The sequence below is a fragment of the Phallusia mammillata genome, chromosome 1 (assembly GCF_965637545.1).
Source record: "Phallusia mammillata chromosome 1, kaPhaMamm4.hap1.1, whole genome shotgun sequence".
NCBI classification, from domain to species: domain Eukaryota; kingdom Metazoa; phylum Chordata; class Ascidiacea; order Phlebobranchia; family Ascidiidae; genus Phallusia; species Phallusia mammillata.
In genome coordinates, this window is record NC_137252.1 from 20,755,403 (window position 1) to 20,780,430 (window position 25,028).

The 25,028-nt window shown below is 35.6% G+C and overlaps 1 protein-coding gene and 1 non-coding gene across 4 annotated transcripts in view; one reads left to right on the top strand and one right to left on the bottom strand.

Moving 5' to 3' along the window:
- Positions 1 to 752: 752 nt before the first annotated feature.
- LOC145232284 (sphingosine kinase 1-like) overlaps positions 753 to 25,028 on the top strand; it is a 52,410-nt gene continuing 28,134 nt past the window's right edge. Inside the window, exons 1-6 of one of the 3 annotated variants that reach the window (XM_080096871.1) lie at positions 753 to 2,308; positions 2,451 to 2,565; positions 5,306 to 5,418; positions 8,042 to 8,188; positions 8,372 to 8,466; positions 17,993 to 18,111. In XM_080096871.1, the coding sequence (XP_079952997.1) occupies positions 2,143 to 2,308; positions 2,451 to 2,565; positions 5,306 to 5,418; positions 8,042 to 8,188; positions 8,372 to 8,466; positions 17,993 to 18,111 (755 nt within the window). In that variant the 5' untranslated portion in view covers positions 753 to 2,142. The remainder of the gene's footprint in view (positions 2,309 to 2,450; positions 2,566 to 5,305; positions 5,419 to 8,041; positions 8,189 to 8,371; positions 8,467 to 17,992; positions 18,112 to 25,028) is intronic. The other 2 variants (XM_080096889.1, XM_080096881.1) reach the window with 2 other exon arrangements.
- Trnas-gga (transfer RNA serine (anticodon GGA)) lies at positions 17,197 to 17,270 on the bottom strand. The gene has a single exon. It is a non-coding gene; the product is annotated as a tRNA-Ser (tRNA).

Sequence of the window (25,028 nt, forward strand, 5' to 3'; positions counted from 1 at the left end):
ATTAAAGAATTTTTAGCAAAATAATTTTTCCGCGCATTGAACAGCAGAAGCTTAAATGCTGTGTACCTTTTGTATTTACTGTTGTCGTTATTTTTTGCTTTTATATGGAATGAAAAAAAAGCAGATGAGTTTTTCTTTTTTTCAATTGCCCAAATTGGCAATTTTGCTGATTTTGAATGATTCCTTACAATATTGTACCCTAAATTTCGGACATTTGTGGTGGTTTTATTGGTAGAAATCCTGTCCAGGTATCTATGCCATTTCCAAACATGTACGGGTGACTCCGGACGTCTGGTTGTGTTGAAATACGGCACCTGCAAAATTAAAAGTCTTAAAAATTGTGTGAAATTTTGTGCAGTCGTGCGTAAAATAATTTTCCATATCTTCGTCGTTCATTTCGCCAGAATGACAATCCTAAAAAATAATTCCAGAAAAACAGGAAAAGAGTAAAATTTATTGTTTCATAAGATTTCGAAATATGAAAAGCAGAAAAACGGGATATGTTTGTTTATTTGTTTTTTGTGCTATTTCAGCTCGTAAAAAACATTGAAAGGAAAACTAATAGCATTCTACATTGATTCCAGATTGGAAAGTTTTATTTTTGCGCGGAGGATATTTTTTTCGTCAAAATAATCGCGCGGATTTTTGCGCGGAATTACAATTTTCTGCGCGGATTGATAGACTTTTGATTGACAGGTGGATTTAACGATTAGCGCAATTTGTATGTAACGCCTGCAAGACTATCCAGCCGACAAAAAGAACAACTAAATAAAGTAATAAACACGACGAATCTTCAGTTTTGCTCTATTGCGCACGCAGCTGTTCTGCTAGATTCATTTTTCATTTTCATAACGATTCAAACATTTTGCTGATTTGTTTCATGGGGATGGTTTGTGATTGTCAAGCTACTCTTAACTTTTTTTAATTATTTGTCATACAGAAAACATTATTTTATGTAACTTGCCCAGCCGACAGTAACTTTAATAGTCAAACTACGTCCTAAAAATACAGATAAATGTACTTTTAACGACTACGTTAGCGAAATAGAAATGTTATTTCAAGCGTGACGATCGAAAAGTTTCGATGTGCTTGACTGATTTGCGTGGATTGTTCGCAAAATAAGGCTTGTGACGACATAGAACTTCATTGTGCAACTTAAATATAAAATTTTAAAGAAAGTTTATTATAGTTACCTACGAAAGCTGTGCTAAGTTGCGCGGACAACATTTTTTTGCGCGGATTACACGTAAGAAGCCTAAATTTGCGCGGATTACAAGGGGAAATCCAAAATATTGCGCGGAGGATAATTCCTCCGCCCAGGCCATTCTTTCCAATCTGGCGTTGATTGTGTCAAAAACAGGAAATGTTTCTTTATTTCTAATAATGTTTTTAACGAATTAGAATGGCATAAAAAGCAAAGGAGCATTTCTCATTTTTCTGCTTTTTCTATTTTGAAATCTTATGAAACAAGAAATTTCACTCTTTTCCTGTTTTTCTGCAATAATTTTTTCCCTCTTTTAGTAAACATAAATTTCCCTTTTTTCTGCTTTTTCTTTCTTTTCTGCTTTTAGTGTTAATTTCCTGCTTTTCCCACTTTTCTGTTTTTCTTCTTTTAGTGTTGCCCTTTAAAAACAATGTTGGAAGTGTATGTTTGGCAAGTGAACCATTATTGCTTGTTGCAAAACATGCCGACTGCACCACACACCCACTGCAGTTTGGGGTATGACGTTACCTTCTGTGCTGACTTATGAGTGTCATTACATTTATTTTGGTCTAAAAAAGAGAGAGTAAGCATCTCTATTGCCTTGTATGAGTGTCAGAACAATGTTAATTGAGTTGGGGAAGTGTGAATTAGCAACTCTGTGCATAATTTGTATTGTTTATGTAGAATTTGGATAATCAGGAAAACTGGTTAATCGGGACAAAACACTTGGCAATCCCAATTAACCCCTTGTGTCTGTATTAGTGCAAAACTACGTTGATACTCTTGTTTTTAGATTGTAATGTGGCAACATTGTTCAACTAGCTATACTTTTAAAACAATTTTTGAACAATTTATTATAGAAATGTGAGGAAGTGTCACCAGTCACCATATGCAGCAATCTTAAAATTATACATGTTTTGCATGCTTAGGTTTTAAATATGGATAATAATCATGATAGTAACTATTTACTTACCTCTGAGTTTTTTCTGTATCCCCAAAAAATGCATGTTATTGCAAAGCTCACGGAAACATCTATTATTATTACACGAAAGAATGGCAAGCCAGAATCACAAGTAGAAGTTATTAATCTTAAAGATGTCACTGGTAAAGATTTAATTTTTCGATACGATTTACAGGCAAAAAGGAAAGTGTTGTCATTTTAATATCTTAATGCATAACCACTTTTTTTACCGTTTTTATACAATTTAAATCTTTTGCAAAAGCTTTAAGTTCAACACATTTTTAGGATGTCATGTGAGTGAAGGAAATTGTTCAACACCTGCAAAGTGGCATTTATGTGTGTTTGTTTATCCTTTAAAAAAAAAGCTGCTCAAAGGGCAAATTCGACAAAGGATATCGAGGTTTGCTCAGTATTTTTTATTACCGCATATTGTTGCTAAAAGTTCCTAAAAATGTGTATGTCTGTAACAATGTACAGGATAGTAAGGTAAGTTGTTTATCGCTATAAAATTCTTGAGATGTAAAAACTTGTAATGCACCAACCTTTGGGTTGGCTGAAACATTTCAGCTGAATATGCTGTTTTGTAAATGTTTCGGCTTCAGACTATTTAAAAATTCTGCTGAAACCGAGTTATTTTGGTGGTTGAAACTAATGCCTAAAGCAGTTGTTCTTAACCGGGGTTCGATCAAACCCCAGGGATTCGACAATGCTGAATCAGGGGTTCGACGAAGGTCGTTTTGAAGTGCAATACAAATACTCGTTTTCGTCAAACTTTAGGGTCCGTAAACATGTTTATTAAAATATATGTACTGGTGGCCGTGGCGTTAATAAAACTCTTTTGCTAAATATTTTGATTTTTAAACTGCTCTTAACAGTTTTTGTGGTACAGACGAATCCGTTTAATCGCATAATCCGTTTAATTGCATCACAATTAAAAATCCCAAACCGTCGCGCATCGTTTGTTAAGAAAATCGTCCGGTTAATCTCATACCGGTCTATCGCATAAACCGGATATTCGCATCGATTTTCAACGAAATGTGCGATTAACCGGATTGATGATCTCTATGTGAAAGTCGAACAGACCGAGTTTTTTTGAATAAAAAATGATGATATAATAATAAAATCAACTGATCTGTGCGCTACCTTAACTGAGCAATCCCTTTTAATATTGTGCATGTCTAATTGCTTGCCCGAAGCAACAGTTTAAAATTCAAATCGACTTTTGTTTGATTGTCAATTAATGTAAAAGGAAGACCAACCTTAGCTACGCATTAGGTTTTAGGATAACTATTCCACTAAACCGTTAATCCCAGAATACCTGTGCAACGTTCGAACGACTAAGTGTAGTTGCTTTCAAATAAATTACAAATTGCAAATATTTCCGGAACTCCTCAGGAGGTAATGTACGTGACGTAGATGCATGTGGCATTCTACACCAAATAATCTAATTTCAACGTTGAAAATGACACGTCTCGACCATAAAAAGTTATTAGGAGATTAAACCTGCATTCAGTTTACCGCTGTCGCTGTGCGATAACAAGAAGTCGTTATCTCAAAGCCGTGCATATTGATCCTTTTTTGTTCGCTTATCTAATCACCAATAGTGATATAACAAGCGTTTAAATAAAAAGTTCAACGTGTTAAAATTACGAAACTGGTGTTCCGGCACAGACGCTGATTGTAATTTCTTGCTCCGTGCGAACTGCACCAAATTCGAAGTATTAAACTGTAGTGAAATTTGAACAATGTTAAATGTAAAACAAATGGTTAAAAATGTTTTCTGTTATATATTTCATAACCGGCCAAACACGTAATGGTTGTAAAAACTTTAAGACTGCAAGTAATCACACTATGTTGTTTAAATGCACGTAATTGGTAAAATGCCAATGGTTGCCATATTTTTTGTCTTCTATTTGTGACCTTGCGCAACTTATCAGGTGTATCACCAATTAAGAAAAGCATTTATTCCTCTAGCATCTGTTGCTGGTTTAAATTTTTGAAGCAATGATCACATGTTGATCACATGACAGTCACGCTAATCTTGCAGCTGCAGTTTTGCTGAGTAAGCTACAATGTAACGCCGTGATTTTGAGTGTTTAAAGGTTTTGCTAAAATCAATTATTCTTTTTGTCAATTGGATAACGAGTTATAATAGAAACTGATGTGCCTCGTCTTAGTGCCCTTGCGCTGTCGAATGTGCCGAAGTTGTAAGTTTGACCAGGTTTCGGTCGTGTCATTTCAGGCATTGGCTTGCTTACTAATATGCACCTAGCACTTTGCCGCTTAACGCCTGCAAGAGAAAGCACGAATCAAGCGAACTGTGGCGTGTGCGCCAATTAAAGAGTGTGTGTGCGCTGCTACTGTTTCTTCAACACACTTGGGCGATTGCACCATAGACATTTAGAAAGCATGACGTCATGTATTGCGCTGAGAGAAATAAATCTATTTTTGACTTGAGAGTACTTTTTTCAATTCTCGGTGACAAAAGAAAGAAAATACTGCTCCACTGCCATAGTTGAGCGTCACTGCAACTTTAATTTAGCTGGGGAAGTGAAAATGAGCACTTATGTTAACGGCATGTGCTGTTTACATGGCAACCGGATTATCGCATAATCCGGTTAATCGCATCAAATGCCCATGGCAAATCAATGATGCAATTAGCCGGATCCGTCTATACTAAAAAGAGAACCAGCCTAATAACCATATGCATCAGACTTTTTGTACACCTATTGTGTGCAAACAATGCCAACAAAACAGGTACTGCAAGCATCACCATATAGAATATGACATCATAAACACTTTACTGATCTCCACGCTGTGCAGTTCAATCTGTGCACCAAGCTGGAAATTAATCTTGGCTCTTTTGGCGCTATTAGATAGTATAAATATGATATAAACCAAGTATTTAAAAAAAAAATTAAGCAAGTAAATGGAGACGGCTGGTGATAAATGAGAGAGCATTGTGTGCATTGTTCGTAAGCAGAAAAACAACGAAATTTTGTTGCAGCAAAAATTAGACCATTCAAGACACAAATTTAATTACTGTTGTATAAACCAGCAAAACATTGCCTGGAAACAAAGTCGGAGAATGGTTTATTGTTTAGGTAAACCTTGGTACATTTGACCATACTTTATTTAAGGTCCCTTGGAGCAGGTGGTTCTAAAACTGAAGAAGAAAACAAACTTACCACTACTACCTGGAAACGGGCTATAAAGCATTTAATCACTGGCCGATGTGTTAACCATGCTGAAGGTGTGTTTAATATGTTACTATGGGTCCCCTTCCCCGAAGGGGACACATCTTGATTTCACTCAGTTTTTTACTTTTTTTTTTCTTTTTACTGCCGAAGTTTGTCCATGCACTTTGGCATGAAATCTTTGGTGGATTTGGATGAAACTTTCACAGATTGTAGATATAGTTATGTAGATGTGCCATCTGCTTCGTTTGACTTAATAACCCCAGTATTTACCCCGCTAGACCCCAAAATGTAAAACGTTTTTGTATGTTGCTGCGCACCACAAACGACAGATTTCTGTGGTGGAATAGTATAATAAAGGCAACATAACATATGGTACTTGTGTTTGTTCAATACTTGTTGGACATTTTTGCACATGACAGTCAGAGGGGTATTAACAGCTTTATGACGTCAGAGGAGTTAAAGAATGTTGCTAATAACACCTCTAGTGGTCAGAATTTTAAAAATTGTCCGATTTGGATAAAATTTTACATAACTGTTGATTGGAAATTTGGACTGCTTGTAGAATTTGTCATTTGTAGGTGTTAATTGTTGTGTTTAACCCTGTAGCCCCAATATTCCCCCCTTTAGCCCCCTAAAATGGGTGAATTTTTTAAACAATGTCTGAATTGAATGAAATTCGGACAACTTGTAGAGTGTGCCATTTATAGGTGTAGAATGGTGTGTTTAACCCTGTGACCCCAACATTTAACCCACTAGCCCCCCAAAATGGGTCAATTTTTTTAAACATGTCTGAATGGAATGAAATTTGAATAGTTTGTAGTCCATATAGCATATTTATTTATGCTCAAACTCAGGAACTTTTTCGTAGCTATCTCTTGAGATGCATTATTTACAACTTTGCATGTGTGGGGACCCATGAGTTTCTGCCTGCAGAAACAACCAAGATTATAAAAGACAGTGACTGATATGGGACCCATTACAAAATAAGTGTAGGAAATATATTAATGTTTTAAAATAGGTTATAATGTATATGCAGTGCCAATATGTGCTAAGCAACCCATCTAGTTTTTTGTCAAATTTGTTTATTAAGAAAATGGTTCAGAAAATTTGAACCTATATTTTTAACTATGTATCTTTCATTTTAAATATCCCTCTCCTGAAGAGGACACATATTGTTTTTGTCCAGATTTCTTTTTTCTGTCCAACACTGGTTTGTTAAACGCATGTTGTCAGGAAAGAGTGCTTCGAATTGATTCAAATTTACACAGTTGTTAGCTATTGATCCAAATTTGATTCTCCTGAAGTTTGACCCCGAATGACCCAGCAGTTCACCCACAGGCCCCCAAAACGCTTTTTTTTTAAAACGGTTGTATTGGTCAACCAACCGAACACTTGCAGTTTTGGCCCACCTTTGGGGCCAAGTTAAAGCAATGAGCACTCTCTGCAGTTAAGTGGTTTCATGTTGAATTAACCCTTAGCATTTTTATTTTTTAATCACTAAAACATCAATTATCACATTGTACGTGAAAAAAAATCATTTGGATTTTTTTCATTTTGAGGAGGGCGTTTATAACTTGTGCAGACCTGAAAGGGAAGGTGTAGAAAAAAATTTAAGAAACACTGATCTAAGGGTTTCACGCTTTGTTGGTTGGTACAATGTAAGGTATTCTAAAGAATTTGTAAACTTTTTGTTGGATTCGCCCATTTTTCACCCCTAAAACCCCCAAATACTTGGTTTTAGTTTTAGGCCCGAATACAGAAATACAAGCCCTAAGGTACTAAAGTTTTAAACAGTTGTTTGCAGTAGGTTACTCGTTTTGTATTTACAATTTTACCTTATTCAACTAAATGGTTACCTTTACGGTCCATAATATGTCTACACTGTCAGTCAAAGAAGTCCCAAGGGAGTAACTCACTGGTTTAAGATTAAGACGGCAGAGCGGGAGTGCTTAGCTTAACGTCCGGACATACGTTTTACAAGACAATCGTTTCGGTGATTAGAAATCAGCCGTTTTTTTGCGCAGCTATTCCATGTCGTTTTATTAAGTTATCACGCACATTTTCAAAATAGTGTTTAAAAACTTACCTTGAACGACAATATTGAGGTCAAAGCATGAGATTAAATTGAAAGTATTTTCCCCGTTCTTCTGTTTTTTTTTAAATTATATTACAATAATGCAATAAGAATATGGACAAAAGTTTTAAAGTTGGGTTAATGCTTTCTGAAATTTTTTCCTTAAGAATCTACAAATAACCAGGACGTTTGTGTTGCCGTAAATCTGCACAAACGCGCATGTGGGGACCCATTCGTTTTTTGCTTGCAAAAACAATCATATGTTAAGATCAAATGATGTTGGTAAATAGCATGTAGAATATATAATATGGAAGTATATTGGAAAGCCACCTTTCTAGTTTTTGACCGAAATATAACTGCAACATGTGTTTGCCCTGGTTTAAGTACAAAAACGTTTTTTTATTTTTGCAAAAATAAATCTTAGCATTGTTGCCACAAATAAAAAGTTAAAATATTCATCTCTAAAAAATATTTGAAGTCAATATGCAGCTGAAACTGTATAATAAAACAAATGAACAGTTGATGTCATACACTCAGCAGGAAAGCATTTATTCATTAGAATTAACAAACCTTTTTTTAACTCAAAGACAATACTTTTTTAGTGAACAATTTACCAGATCTGGAATGCCGCAATCTTGTCGTATACATCAACCCCTTTAGTGGACAGGGGAAAGCTATGCAAATATACAAAAAGCATGTCAAGAAGATGTTTGCTGAGGCGGAAATAAAACATACAGTTGTAAAAACTGGTAAGATTTTGCAATCTTTGTTAGAAACGGTTGAATGGCATGCATCATAAACAAAAAATGCACAATATCATTGTCTTGTATCTGTTTTTTTGTTAGTCATTGAAGTAACCCAGTAACTTAAAATGCCATTAGTCTAAATTGCTTCGTTGTGTTATTAAAAAAAAGATTAATATGTTTAAACAGAGTATGCAGGACATGCCCGCCATTTAGCCAGAGACCTTAATTTAGCAAGCTGTGATGGAATTGTAATTGTTTCTGGTGATGGATTGATACATGAGGTTTGTGTCTTTCTCATAAAACTATGTTTTTTTTCTGTCTAACGCTGATTTGTGCCATGTGATTGGTCATGAAAGAGTGCTTCAAACTTACTCAAGTTTACACACATGTTAGTTAGTTATCCAAAGTTGATACTCCCAAAGTTTGACCTTGCATGACTCAGTGGTTCACCTACAGGCCTCCAAAACGTGAAATTTTAAAGACGTCAAACTCAAGTATGTGATCCAAAAGTACATCTACTAAATAAAGTACATGACTCAGGAGCACTGGCCCTTATGGGTATCTGCGTCGCTGACTACGTCATCAACAAATTTTGCGTTAATTTACAAAATAATGCTCATACAGTTTTGTATTACCTCTGTTACTACTGCACAGTCAACGACTGTTTGAACAGAAAAACCTTTCTGAAAAATCAAACAACGCATATTGTTACGTCACAAACGTATACATCAAGTGATATATGCAATGAGCCATGGGATAAAAACATGCAAGAAGTGTTTACTAAAACTCGGTCAGCAACATCGACACAAATTGATATCGTTTAAAGAAGGGGTAGCCATTTTTTTCAGGGTGTGTCGGATAACATAAAAATGACATTTGACGGCCACATAGTTTGCAAGCCCAAACACAGCGCCGTTCCGTAATTGTGGTCTACAAAGCGCTTTTGCGGGACCAGCATGAGCTACAATATTATTAAGAGTCAGGTAGCGCTACTGTCGAACAATAAAATTATTTGGCATAAATTACTAACTTCTCATTTATTTCATCACAATTAACAAAGAATGTACCTGTATGCGCACAGTAACGAAAGCATTGATACTTTTTAGTCTTGTCAGTGATGTAACAAACTGTTTTTGGATCATTTTTATGCATCCTGTGTAGTGTAAAACTGGGTAAACTTAAGCTCATGTGTTGTTGTGGGAACACTTTTGTAGCAAGTTAACTTTCAACAGTTAACTCGTTGTTTTCCAAGTTATATATTTAGAACAAATACCTTTGCGAGCTTTACTTTGGTAACTCCTGATTTAAAATAAACTAAACTTAAATATGTTACATACAATTTGCTGTGTAAATAAAAAAACATCATTGAAACCAACCAAACGACCTAGAAACGTAAGAAACGATTATGATGATGGCTTTTTTAGACACATGTGTGCCTTGTTGCGTAAAAATAAAACATGTTTTGTAATATTTTCTGCGAGGAAAGAAAAAATGTATTACTGTATAGTTGGGTCGGCATCAGTTGCTGATTTATACCGATACAGAAACACTGCAAAGGGTGTAACTTGCGACGTTAGGTGAAGTCCGGGCTGAAAATGCTTCCATCTTTACCGAGTTATGAAATTCTGCCTCCCCGCCGATTTTAGCAAGTGGCCTATGCTCAGGAGTGTCATACTTTGCTTGTTGGTGCATTGTAAAGTATTAGTACACAGTATATTTTGAGCATGTACAAAGCAAGCTACGCGGAATGTCTTTTGTTTTTAAACAATGCATGGGGAAACCCATTTTGCGCTACTCTCTTCAGTGATTTTCGTCAAGCTTGCTCCTCCAGAGCAAGTCTGAACAAGACTTATGATAAACAATGGCAATTTTTATGTATTCTGAAATGGATGTTAATTCGCAGTTAGGGATTGTATTGTTACATAGTGTTCCATTTCCATGCGCAGAAAATGATTGCAGCGTCCACCCATGTGTGCAAATTTCAGGTCAACACTGCAATGCTGATTCGATACTTTTGCAAAATTGAACTTGTAAAATAAATTTACATATCTCTGTTTAGGTATCACAAGCCTTGTATGCGTATTGTGTGTTATGTTACCTTTTGAACCACACCACTTCAGATAAATAACGCTACCCAGCACGAGATACACTTTTTTCTTTTTTTGGCGATTATTTTTTGACCTAAAAAATGAAAAATTTTCACCTAAATATTGATAATTTTGACATTAAAATACCTTTTTTTGCTTTTTTTTGTTGATGTATGAAGAACTCAAGTAGTTAAATTACGCATTATTGTACAAAAAAATATGACTGTAGGCTAATCTAACTAAAGCAAAAGAATGTGCAAAAGTCTAACAGAAAGGCAATTTCTGAACACTGACCTAGCCTATTCTGAAAAGAGAAATGAGGTAATTACAAATCACTGCCAAAAAACTGCAGCTAACACAACAAAAACTGTTCAATACATCTGTATAAACTAAAGATACACGAAGTACCTAAAGCAAAACTGAAGCAAGAGCTGCACTCAACCTACAGCTGCCATAAAATTACTTGGAACCTACCACAATTTGTACACATTTTGAGGTGTGTTGAGCATCACATATCAACCTAATTATTTCACTTAATGGTTTATGATTCACGATAAGTAGACAATAGGCCATTTACAACAGTATAAAGTAGGCTCCAAGGTGTAAAATGAAAAGTTCACTGACAGTGCAACCTCTACGACGCGATGAAAATGCAGTTTGTGAACAATTTTGACAATTTTTGACCTATGCTATAAATTTTGACTAATTTTTTTTTTGCAAGTCAAAAAATTATTGCTCTAATCATAACTACACAACTAGATGGACGATTTGTGATGTGACTTTCATAGGTGGTTCGTCCAAGTTAGACAAGATTGCGTATCCATGAAATGCCATCTACAAACCTTAACGTGTATCATAGTGTGGTTTGATCACGTAAGGAAACACTTGTGCTAAAAAGAAAATGTGTGCTAAAAATCGACGCCTATGCTGCCAAGGTCATGCATGGCATGAGGGAAAGAGAGGAGATGATCGACAGGTTAACAAGCCAGCTCTGCATGATACGAAACAAATCCTCCACGCATACACAATCATTTTTCTATACAGCCTTTAACAAAGTTAATTTAGTAGAAAAATATTGTCTTTGGCAAAAGGATGAACAGGCATAAAGTAGTATCTTTATTGCTATAAACAACAGCATATCTTATATAAGCTATTGCTGCCAGGCATAATATCAAGTTTGTAGAGCTCTTCTAGCAAATAAATTTTGGTAAATATCATATGGAATACATAAAATGAAAGTATATCAGAAAGCTACATTTCTAGTTTGATAACAAAATGTTATGGTTGAACACTAAGAACTGCATGCTACATTTGAAGAATGTCTCACAAGGCTTTAACAGTCGTTCGAAATTCACACGGCAAGAGGGTCAATGGTATATGGTTTGCGAAACAAAGTTAAGTGAAGAACAATTTGTTATGTCTACCTTTGCTGCAAATTGGCTTCTTTATTCTTGTGTTTTTTTAGGATTGTTAGGGATTTCTCAGAAAACTGTTTTAAAACAGGCCTTGGACAACTATATCATGGTCAAAGCTATTAGAGGTTAAATTCGCAAGGAATTGGGAGTATTTTTTACCGTAAAAAAGAATATGGACAAAACCTTTGAAGTTTGGGTTGATGCTTTCTACTAATTTGTCCTTAAGAATCTAAAAATATTTTTTCCATATTTATGGCATAACTCCATAAACATGTGTGTGGGGAACCATTCGTTTTTGCTTTCAAAATCAATCATATGTGTAGTTCAAACGGTGTGCATAGTAAATCGATAAATAGGAGATAGAATATGTAAAATCGAAATATATAGGAAAGCCACCTTTCTAGTTTTGACATGAAATTAGATTCTAGAAACAGTAATACTTACAAGTTGGGAAATGTTTATTATCAATTTACCAAGATTAGAAACAATACTTGGGTTTTGCATAATTATGGGTTTTATCCTGAAGGAGACATAATTATTATCCCTAAAGGGAACCCATATTGTTTTTGTCTGTATTTTTTTTCTTATTATTATCCCTAAAGGGGACCCATATTGTTTTTGCCTTTTTTTTTTTTTTTTTCTTTCTAACGCTGCTTTCTTATATGCGTTTGGTCAAGAAAGGGTGATTCTAATTTATTCATATTTACACAGATCTTAGTTATTGATCCAAATTTAATCCTCCTGAAGTTTGAACCCAGATGGCCCAGCAGTTCACCCACAGGCACGCCAAAACATAAATTTATTAATGGCTATACTGACTAAAGTACATGTGCTAGGAGTATCATGCTTTATTGGTTGGTGCAATTGTAGGGTATTCTAAAAAAAATTTAAACAGTGTTGGAATTGGCTGAAATTTATATCACTTGTAGAATTTGCTGCTTATATGTGTCGATTTGTTGTGTTCAACCCTTTAGCCCCACATTTACCCCACCATCTCCCTTCATTAAGTGAATTTTTTTTAACAATATAAGAATTGAATGAAATTTGGATAGTTTATAAAACACGCTTTTTTAAGTGGTCAATTGTTGTGTTTAACCTTGTGTTTAAGATCAATGAAATTTGGACAGTGTGTAAAATTTGCCATTTACAGGTGTCGATTGTTGTGTTTTACTTTATCATGAGTCCCCTTCCTAGGCGCATCTTGACTTCACAATGTTTTTTGTTTTTTCCCCAGTAAAGTTTGTCCATGCACTTTTGGCATGAAATCTTTGGAGGATTTGGATGAAACTTTTACAGATGATAGATATGGTTATGTAGATGTGCCTCTGCTTCGTTGACTTGATAACCTCAGTATTTACCCCGCTAGCCCCAAAAATATAAATCGTTTTTGTATGTTGCTGCGCACCACAAATGAAAGATTTCTGTGGTGTAACAGTGTTATAAAGGTAACAGAGCATGTGTTACATATGTTTATGCATTGCTTGGTGGACTTTTCACACATGGAAGTTAAGGGGGTGGTTAAGAGCCATATGATGTCAGAAATGTTAACAAATGCTGCTAAAAACACATCTAGTGGTCAAAATTGTAAACATTTTGATAAAATTTTACATGATTGTTGATTGGGTCATTGTGGTTTGACAGTTTATACTTTTGGGTGTAGAACCCCATCAGTTACCCCACTAACTCCTTTAAATGGTTGAGATTTTTAAACAGTGTCAAAATTAAATTAAATTTAGACAACAATTTTTTAATTGTAGCAGCTGTTCGTTGTGTTTAACCTTATAGTCCCAATATTTATCCCTCTAACCCCCTGAAATGGGGGACTTTTTTAAACAGTGTCGGAATGGGCTTAAACTTGTATAGCTTGTGGATTTGCAATTTATTGGTGTCTATTGCTGTGTTTTACTTTATTTTGCCACTATTTACCCATTCTTTCTTACCTAAATGAAGGTTAAATGGGACAAACTTTAAACAATGTCTGAAGCGAATCAGATTTGCCTAGTTCAGCGGTTTGCCTAGTTCACCCAATAGGTATGAGAACTGTTCCTAGGGGGTGTAGGGATCCTGTATAAAATTAAATTGCAATGGTTTTGTTATTTAAGCAGTTACAGAAGAGGGTGCAAAAATTGGTTGGTGATTTAAAAAGGGCGCAGCATGGAAAAAGGTTAAGAACCACTGGCCTTGTTTGTACTTTTAATAGCATGATCGTTTAAACTCAGTACTGATCACTGTTTTTTTACAACACCAAAATTACTGATGGTTATCTCTTGAAATGCATTGTTTTTAACTTTGCATGTGTGGGGGACCCATGAGTTTCTGCTTGCAGTAACAACTAAGATTTTAAAGACGATGGATCATATGGGACCCTTATAAAATAAGTATAGGGAATATACTAACGTTTCAAAACAGAGTATATGCAATGGCAAAATGTGCTAAGCCACCCTTCTAGTTTTGCTACTATTTACTCCTTCTTTCTTTTAAAATAGAACATTAAATAGAACAAAGTTCAAACAATATCTGAATTAAGTCTGATTTGTATAGTTTGTACTTTCATAGCATTATTATTGAAGCCAAGTGCTGATCACTGTGTTTTACCTTACAACACCAAACTTATGGATGGTTATCTCTTGCAATGCGTTATTTTCAACTTTTCATGTGAGAACTCATGAGCTTCTGCCTGCAGAAACAACTAAGGTTATAAAAGATGGTGGCTAATATCGGACCCATATAAAATAAGTGTAGGAAATATATTAATTATTTAAAATATGTTATGATTTATGAGCAATGGCTAAATGTGTTGAGCCATACTTCCAGTTTAGGATAACTTTAACATAAAGATTTAACTGCTTGTCACTGAAAGTCTGACCAAATACCTTATAAGTTATGTCCTTACCCACTTCATACATGACAGAGCCAAATGCTTTGATTGTTATGGGTCCCCTTCCCTGACCCAACTGGATCCATCGGTTCACCCACAGCCCCCCAAAACGTGAAGTTTTTAAAACGGCTATACTTGCTAAAGCAGATGATTTTGGAGTTTCATACTTTTTTGATTGGTACATTGCAGCGTATTTTAAATATTTTGTAACTTGAAGTTGTTTATATTCATTTTCATCCCTTTACCCCCAAATATTTGTTTGTTTGTTCACATGTTAATGAGGTCAGAAATACAAGACTTAACCTGCTAAAATTTTAAACAGCTGTGGATAGGGTGCTCCTTGTTGGCTGTTAAAAATTTCAGTGCAATCGGCTCAGTAATTAGTCTTACAGCCCCAAATATGTTTTTACATGCTGTCTTTTATCAAATTTATGCTTGTCAGTGCACAGCTGACGCAATGGGAGTGATTGACGATAGTGGGGCATGGAAAAATGCCGAAAAAAATCTGCTTCACGCATGAGCGCAGTCGTCACTTGACCATTTTCTCACTGGTTGGAATTATAATGTTACGATGTTAGTTATATTGCGCTGTAAACGTTATTGTTGGTCAACTTATTCGTGTTTCGAAACGAAGAGCGACAACGCAGCACGATTTGTTACACCTGTGTAACGTGACTTCTCAAACTGAAAGCGTTAATAAACCTGTTTCAAAACAGGTTTTGGACATAAAAAGCCCAGTTAAGCAATCATATTATTGGTATGTAGAAACTTAACGGCGCCAGGGAACGCTATGTGTGGATTAAAAATCATAATTCAACAAACAAAGGGCTATTAAGGAAAAAAAATGTTGAAACTTTGTTAAAAGTTTAAATAGTTGGACTCATCCATTTTCCACCTCACGAAAAAAGCCCAATTGGGCGTGAAATGCACAAACCTGCCCACTGAAAAGCGAATATCTCGGCCTCGCGCATAACTGGACGTGCTATCAGGCAGTCTTTTTGCACTGTGCAATTATGATATGTTTGTAGATCATTTAAAAACGTTAGTTATGCAATTGTTGTATCGTCAAATATGATGTAGTATATATAAACTGGCAATATATAGGAAAACCACTATTCTAGTTTAACTGGATACCACTGAAGCCAATCTGTGCTGTGTTTCGACGCAGTTTATTTTGATAAAACCCTTTCACAAATAAATAAACTTGGCATAACAAAAACAAGTGGCAAAAGCTTTGACAGGGGAGCACAACCATGTTGTTGTTAATGGCCGCTTCACAGGTTCTTATTTCACTTAAGCCTGTGAAAGGTCCAAAAAAAATTGTTTACAAATTACTGATTTATGAATTTTGATTTATCTCATAATATCACATTCACTAATGCCTAAAAGTCTGGATTGATTTCTAACATAATCCAGGGATTTAGCTGAACGATTTGAAGTTTTACTTGTTTATGATGTCATTAACTATATTGCTAGTTTGTGTGCTGACTGTGTTTTTAGCATTATTTGTACACAAATGGTGAAGTTTAAATCAACTCATGACCACTAACACATCTCTTTAAATGTATATTTTCAGACCAGTTCATCTTGAAGGCCGTAGGTTGTGCGCCCCTGTGCTTGCATAGCATCAGGGCAATGTATAGCCTGTTGCTGTAGAGTGTTTTTTCCTGAAACTTGAAACAAATTCCATGGGTTCAAATCCCACAGTGCCTTGGTCTGTAGGAATGTTTGGTAATCGGCTAAATTCACAAGCCATCAGCATAGACAAACATTTCCCTTTCACATGTTTATTGCGACCGCACAAAAAAGTCTGTAATATGACTACAACGTACAATCTGTGTTTTACGAAGATCCATGCGATGATTAGAAAAAAAGACCTCAGCTTGTTTGTTGTGGTATATGCTGTTAACCTAGCATATACTGGATAAAACACAAGTGTTGTTAAACAAACGTAAAAACGATTAAGGCAAACCATTGTACCCTGACACGAGAAAGGCACTGTACTTTTTACAGGTTGCCAAAATATTGCATCATGAGCTACAAATCAATAAGATATGTATGTGGGGCGTGTGTGACGTTTTGTTGAGTGGATATGCATTGCAAACCATTTTTGAAACACACATGACCGATTGCACCACACCCACGACGGTTAGCATGAGTGACATCACATCCTGCGCCCGAGGTGTAGGAATGGATCTTATTCCAAAGGAGAAAATATTCTATCTCGGTTATAAAAGATAGAAATGAAGTCACTACTCCCACTTATGACGGCCACTGTGACGTTACATGATGATTGCAAAATCAGCATTTTGTGCGAAGTTTGCATAGCATTGCGACAGTGCCTCAAAAGTGTGGCAAATTTGAAAGTTCAGCATGTGACCAACCTATTGTGGTAGCAGGCTGATCCTAGCCTGTTTTTGTGAGAAAAGCAATATTGGTAGATCGTTGCCTGAAACCTATTTTTTGCCAGTTAAGCCATCGCTTCAGTGTTTTAGCACTATCTGAGTAAATTAGTTCTGTTAATATATCTGAGTAAATCACAGTGCGCCAGGCCCATTGAAGGCGCTATACCGAATCAGCCGGTCACCAAGCATTCACCACCATATGGCAAGGCGTAGGCTAGAAAAATCTAGCCTGCGGTGGGATTCGAACCCACGACAGTAGTCTTTCCGGGACTCGCGCTCTACCAACTGAGCTACACAGGCTCAGTGGAGAATCCGCCGAAAGTCGAATCACAAGCACCGTTGCCTGCCTCGTATGCTGCACATGTCAGCTTCGTAGTAGGGGATCGCCAGATTGACCAGTATCAGTTAAGATGAACATAAATTCATATCTGAGTAAATTAGTTCTAACACCTCAAATTAGGTGGCAAGAAATTACAGTCATACATGCCGATTTTAAAGTTGTGCGGCGCGACCGCATTTTTGCACCCCTACCCTATGGCAAGAGGATACTACAGGTCATCATTTCCTTTTTGTGAAACAAAGTTAGGTTTAGAACAAATTTTTATACCTTTGCCTCAACATGGCTTCTTAGTTTCTCAGTGTCTGTAATACTATTTGAGTTATCTACGCGAAATTTTAACTGTTTTAAACAGGCCTTGGAGCATTTTTCCCATTATATTTACCGCTTTTGTAAATATATGGCAATATAATGATAAATTTTAAGTTTTGGATGATGGTTTCTATTTATTTTTCCTTATGAATCTAAAAGTAACACTACAATTTTATTCTGTAACTAATTCGCATGTACAGTTTTGTTTGTTTTCGTTTTATCTTGCAAAAATAATCATGTCAGTGGGTCAAATTGTGTGTACAGTAAATTGTTAAATAGAACATATAAATTGGCAATATTTAGGAAAGCAACTTTCAAGTTCCACGTTGAAATTAAAATTATGGTTGAAAAATCCCAGTTACATCACTTTTAGGTTGTTAATGGATTGATGGATCGGAATGATTGGAAAATTGCTATCCAAACTCCTATTGGTATCGTTCCTGGGGGATCAGGAAATGCTTTGGCAGCAGCAATAGTTTATGCTTCAACTGGGTAGGTTTTTTTTAACCTGGATTTTATTATTTTGGTTTGAACAGAAATCTTTGTGGTAAAAATTTTAGTCATTGTGAAGCAGTTTACCGCATGGACTAGTGATAATGCAATCTAAAGGTTGTAAATTTTTTGCAGTGCAGACAACCTTAACCAGGTGATTATTATGGGTCCCCTTCCCAGAAGGGGACACATATTGATGTTTTACTCAAAAAGTTTGTTTTTATTTTATTTTTCTTCTCCCCAAAGTTTGTCCGACTCGTTTTTCCATCAAATGTTTGATGGATTTGGCTGAAATCCAGATGGTAGATGTAGTTATGTAGATGTGCATCCCACTTTGTTTTTGTTGATAACCCCAGTATTTACCCCGCTAGCCCCCTAAAATGGGTATTTTTTACCCAAAGTTTGTCTGACTCGTTTTTCCATCAAATGTTTGATGGATTTGGTTGAAATTTACACAGATGGTAGATGTAGTTATGTAGATGTGCATCCCACTTTGTTTTTGCTGATAACCCCAGTATTTACCCCGCTAGCCCCCTAAAATGGGTGAGTTTATACATGTGTGTTTTTCAACTTTGCTTTGCATGTGACCCATGAGATTCTGCCTGCAGAAACGACTAAGGTTATAAAAAAGACGATGGCTAATATGGGACCCAATACAAAATATGCATAGGAAATATATTAATGTTTTAAAATAGGTTATAGTGTAAATGCAACAACAAAATGTGCTAAGCCACCCTTCTAGTTTTTTTCTTTTTTCTGTCTAACGCTGGTTTGTTATATGCGTTTGGTCAAGAAAGAGTGCTTTGAATTTATTCAAATTTGGACAGATGTTAGTTATTAATCCAAATTTGATCCTCCTGAAGTTTGACCCCGATTGACCCAGCGGTTCACCCACAGGCCCCCAAAACGTTTTTTTTTAACGGCTGTACTGACTAAAGTACAGCATCTCTGAGTTATATGCGTGGTTGTTTGGTGCAATATAAGATATTTCAAAGAATTTTGTATCTTTTTTTTCGATTCACCCATTTTCACCCCTTAAACCCCCAAATATTCATTTCTGTCTAACGCTGGTGTGTTAAATGTGTTTGGTCAAGAAAGAGTGTTTTAAATTTATTCCAATTTGGACAGATGTTAGTTATTAATCCAAATTTGATCTTCCTGAAGTTTGACCCCAAACGACCGAGCGGTTCACCCACAGGCCCCCAAAACGAAAAAAATTGAAACGCCTGTACTGACTAAAGTACATAATCTGAGAGTTTTAAGCTTTGTTGGTTGGTGCAATGTAAGGTATTCTAAAGAATTTTGTAACTTTTTATTCGATTCACCCATTTTACCCCTTAAACACCAAAATAATAAGTTGGCCAAACATACAAGCCCTAATGTGCTGAAATGTTAATCAATTGTTTGCAGTAGGTTATTCATTCAGTATTTAAAATTTTGCCTCAATCGGCCAAATAGTTACTTTTGCAGCCCATAATATGTGTTCACTGTCAGTCAGATAGAAGTCTCAACTCTCAAGGGAGTAATTCACTTGTATATGATTAAGGCGGGTGAGTGCAGAGCGGGGGTCCTCAGCCTGACGCCCGGACGGATGTTTTACGAGACAGTCGTGTTGCTGATTAGAAATCAGCAGAAATCAGCTGCAGCTATGCTGTGTCGTTTTATTAAGTTATCAAGCACATTTTCAGTTGTGGAAAATTGTGTTTAAAAACTGACCTTGAACGACAATATCAAGATCAAAGCATGAGATTAAATTAAAAGTATTTTTCCCGTTCTTATTTACTGTTTTTTGTAATTATATGACAATAATGATGCAAAAGAATACGGACAAAACTTTTAAAGCTGGGTTATTGCTAAAGTTGGTTAAGTTTTTTCTTAAGAATCTAAAAATAACCAGGACGTTTGTTTACCGTAAATCCGCACAAACGCGCGTGTGGGGACCCATTTGTTTTTGCTTGCAAAAACAATCATATATGTAGATCAAATAATGTGTATAGTAAAGTGGTAAATATTGTATAGAATATATAAAATGGAAGTATATCAAAAAGCCACCTTTCTAGTTAATATAGTTATGATTAAAGAAATTTGAAAGGTGGTTTTCTATGTATCAACGATTTATGTGAACTAGAGGTCATTGTCACAAACTCACCAGGGCAGATACCCAATGGTGCTAATTTGTGTTGACTACTACAGCACTTTCGAAACCACTCATTTAATTGTACTATATGCACCATTTTCCATACTTAACACAAATATACATTTACTACCTAATTTTTGTAGGGTGCTTATCTTTCCATGACAATAAAAACATAATTGTTTCACTATTAAGTTTCGTGGTGTTAAAGACGAATCCAGTTAATCGTAAATCAAATTTGCCAACTGGAATTTCCTGTTGTTTGGTTAGTGTATGAACAGTACATAATGTTGACAAAATCGCAAATTTACACTTCTGTAGCCTAGGTTCTTTGGCAACACCAAACATATTTCGTTTTTCTGTTTTACATTGGTTTGTTTTAACAGTTTCGTCAAGAAAGAGTGCTTTAAACTTATTCTAAATTGACAAACATGTTGTTGGTTATCTGAAGTTGAATCACACAAAGTTTGATCCTGAGTGACCCAGCAGTTTACCCACAGACTCCAAACATGTAGAGTTTTAAAAACGCCTATGCTTACTAAAGAACATTTGATCTAGGAGTTTAAAGGTCAACTTGTAGGTATCGTAAAACATAGCTTTTTTGTCACAACGTAACTTAAGTAATACCAGGCATTTTTTTGGTATATTTTTTTTTTGGCTCCTTAATTTTTAATGTTGGAAAAGTTTTAATTGTGTAAAACTGGCCTTGGTCAGCAATATCGAGGTAAAAATTTTAGAGATTAAATTCGCGGAGTAATCAGTTCCATAAACACCTGTGTAGGGATTCTTCGTTGCTTGGAAAAACAATCATGTTTGTATATGGAATGGTGTGTATATTAAATCTGTCAATAGCATAGGCGCCGAACACGGGTATGCCGGGTATGAGCATACCAGGACGAAAAACTCGTGTATGCCGCATACCTGAGAATCAGACCAACGTCACGCTTTGTAAAATTATTTCGACTAATACGTAACATACGCAATTGATTTCAATCGAGGTTATTGTCTCACAACAATTAAATTGTTCGCATTCATTACAGTTGTGAAACGTATTCGAGAAGCATTGGAATGTAAACATTAAAGAGTGGTAAATAGCACAACAAAGGTATTGGTGCTGTCTTATGGTAGAAACACCGCTGCCCCAGGTATTTTGTCAACAACCACGTGATAAAAAGATTACCTTTTGTGAACTAAATTATAAAAATACAGTCCAACCTTTGTTGTAACTACCTCCACCACAAGAACAACAACTGACTAGTTTCAACCCAACAAAAATAACACCTAATGTTACGTCACAAACTTAAGATTGGTACTTCCAAAAATTAACGTGGTTGCTTGTTGAAAGTTTCAGGCAGGTCAAAACATCGTTGAAACAAAGTACACTAAACTTTAAAATTAATAATGCACCACATACAATTCACTGTGTTAAATAGGTGACACGTTGTAACGAAACAAGCGACGTTAAAACGTATAAAACGATTATTGTGATTGCTAGGCCAGAAGTGTGTGCGCTTTGTTGCGTGAAAACTAAGCATTTTTGTAATGGTTATTACAGAGAAGATAAATGTTAAACAATAAAGTAATTTGCGAAGCACGGCAAAGTATATAATTTGCGATGTTAGGTGACAGTCGAACTAAATCTTTTCTATCTTTATTGTTTTGCCTCCCCATAATTTAGGCAAATGGGTTGTTAAATTGCAACAGTAGCAAAAGGGCCTGGCGGTGGAATTACGTTGTGTAAAGCTTATATACTGCAACTTTAAAACATTCTTACCATATGCATCAACAGAAACTATGTTTGGCATTATATGACGTCATATAGTGCGGCATACCTGGAAAAAATTCAATGTCGGCGCCTATGGTCAATAGGATTTAGAATATATGAAATGGGAATAGATCAGAAGCCACCAGCCCAGTTTGATTTGGATCCACAAAACTGTTTAACCTGATTGCAAATAACCGGATTTGAGTTTAACTAGACAGACAATTTGTCCATTTTTATTTCCCTATGCCAAATGTACGAAATGTTTGTTCAAAATATTTCAAACAGTTGAATAGCATTGTTTTTAAACAGTTTTTAAAATATTGTCATGCAAACTGTTGTTTCATTTCGAGAACATATTTTTTGCATCTAAAATTGTTGATAAAGCTTGCTTGAGTTGCTAAGGTAAAACAGGAAATTGTAAGAAAAGTTCCAGCAAACACATATTCAAGATGAAGTTTCTTCAAGAATTGTTTACATTAGGTGAGAGGATGCTTATTTACAAATTTTAGAAGCAAATCAAAGAGTTTTTTAATTTGCATGGTGTGGAAATTGCAGCACTTTTGAAACCTGGTCGACAATTTTCAAAACGGCTGTACTGACTAAAGTACAGCATCTTGAAGTTTCATGCTTTGTTGTTTGGTGCAATGTAAGGTTTTTTAAAGAATTTTGTATCTTTTTTTCGGATTCACCCATTTTTCACCATTTAAACCCCGAAATATTCGGTTTTAGTTTCAGGCAAGAAATACAAGTTCTATGGTTCAGAAATTTTTAAAAATTTTAACAATTGTTTAAGCAGGATATTCGTTTAGTATGTAAAATTTTGCCAGTTACCTTTACAACCCATAATATGTGTACGCTAGTCAGATATAAGTCCCAAGGGAGTAATTCACTGGTTTACGATTAAGGCGGGAGTGCTCGGCTTGACGTCCGGACAGACGTTTTACGAGACGGTCGTTTGGGTGATTAGAAATCAGCTGTTTTTTGTACAGCAATGCTGTGTTGTTTTATGGAGTTATCATGAGCATTTTCAGTTTTGGCGAAGGTTTTACACCTAAGACGTAATTTAAACTCGATAAACGTAGTTCGGTTTCGTTTATGTCAGGCAAAACGTCGTTGATCAACATAAATATGAAAAAATAAACTTAACTTTTTCGAATGCTGTGATAAATGCTCTTTAAATTCTCGTTGTCAGCTTGGCTGTCGCATAACCACGGGTCACTATAGGTCAATTTGTAGGCATTACAACACAGTTAAGATTTTTTCGTCATAACTAGTGATGGGACGATACCAGGTTTTGAAGCGAGTACCGATACCGAGTACGAGTACCACATGTATATACCTTCGATACCGAGTACGATTACTGAGTACTTAAGTACAGTGTTGTACTTAGTTGTATATCCCCTGCTAATTTATCTGCCAAGGCCGGCGTACAGGGGTGCACACACACATGCAGAAAAAAGTAATCTCCATACGATAGCGAAAAAAATACGTAACCTGGCGGAACTTTTTCCCAAATTTGTACTGTCCGAAGCATATATTGGCACAAAGTTTTCAGTGTTCTTATAGTGTAAATCGGTCTTCGGTACTCGCATGTTGGTATCGAAAACTGAGACAAAATATTTCGATACCGAGTACGAGTATCGATACCACTGAAATCGTTCGATACCATCGATACCGAGTACCGGGTACTCGTCCCATCACTAGTCATAACCTATCTTTATTTTTGACAAATCAATTCAAGAATTAGTACTTAAGTCATGTATAAATTAGGCTAAACGATATTGTTGAACACTAAGGACTGCATGCTGTTAAAAAAAGTGTCAAAAGGTCATTAAACTGTTGTGTTTGCGAAACAATGTTTAGTGAAAAACAAGTTGTTATGTATACCTTTGTAGCAAACGACTTTTTTATTTAGTGTCTAATGTAACAGTTAGGGCTTTCTAGTAAAACTTGTGTTTAAAAACTGAACTTGAACGACAATATCAAGGTCAAAGCAAGAGATTAAATTGAAAGTATTTTCCCCGTTCTTTTTTCACCGATTTTTTGTAATTATATGACAATAATGATGCAAAAAGAATATGGACAAAAACATTTAAAGTTAAGTTAATGCTTTGTGAAAAATTTGTCCTTAAGAATCTAAAAATCACCGCAACATAGGTTTACCGTAAATCCGCACAAACACATGTGTGGGGACCCATTCGTTTTTGCTTGCAAAAACAATCATATATGTAGATAAAATTGTGTATAGTATAGTAAATTGATAAATATCGTATAGAATATATGAAATGGAAGTATATCAGAAAGCCACTTTTCTAGTTATATCTGTGTTTGCAGTCGATTGTGTGTTTTTGTGATCTTGAGAGCAAGGGTGGGCTTTTAATTTGACACAGGGGAGCGCTTTTTAAGGTTAAGTGTACCTTTTTAATACAATGGTAACTTTTAAGCTTTACCTCAAACTTTTTTTGCTTTCACACTTCCTGTAGGTTGCCTATAAGTGCTCTCCAAACTGCGAAGTATTTGATTGATTTAATATGGCAACATTTTTATCCAAAATAACAATCACATAGGGAACGATTTTGATCCAGTGCCCTACAAATGTTGAATATCACTGCTTTAGATTAACCTTAGATCAGGGGTTCCCAACCTTTTTACGATCTCGTACCACTTGGACGCTCTGTACTGCCACGCGTACCACTTCTTGCAGAACAACTAATTTGACCAAATCAAACGCTATTTAGCTTAAGCTATAAAACAGTAGATGATATATATCAAGAGCCATCATTTGACATGACTAACGCCCACTGTCCCACAGCATTGTACGGCTTTCAAAGCAACTGTGCTTCTTGTTGACAATTGACATGACCTGTATTATGAAGATCGCAATGATACGAAACAACAGGAATAGTTGCGTAACAATAACAATAGGCTTCAGAAAAAAAAATTTAAACAAAACCAGACATAAAGAAAATATAAAGTTGTGAATCCAGGTTTTTGTGAAAAAACAGAAGCTACTCGCGT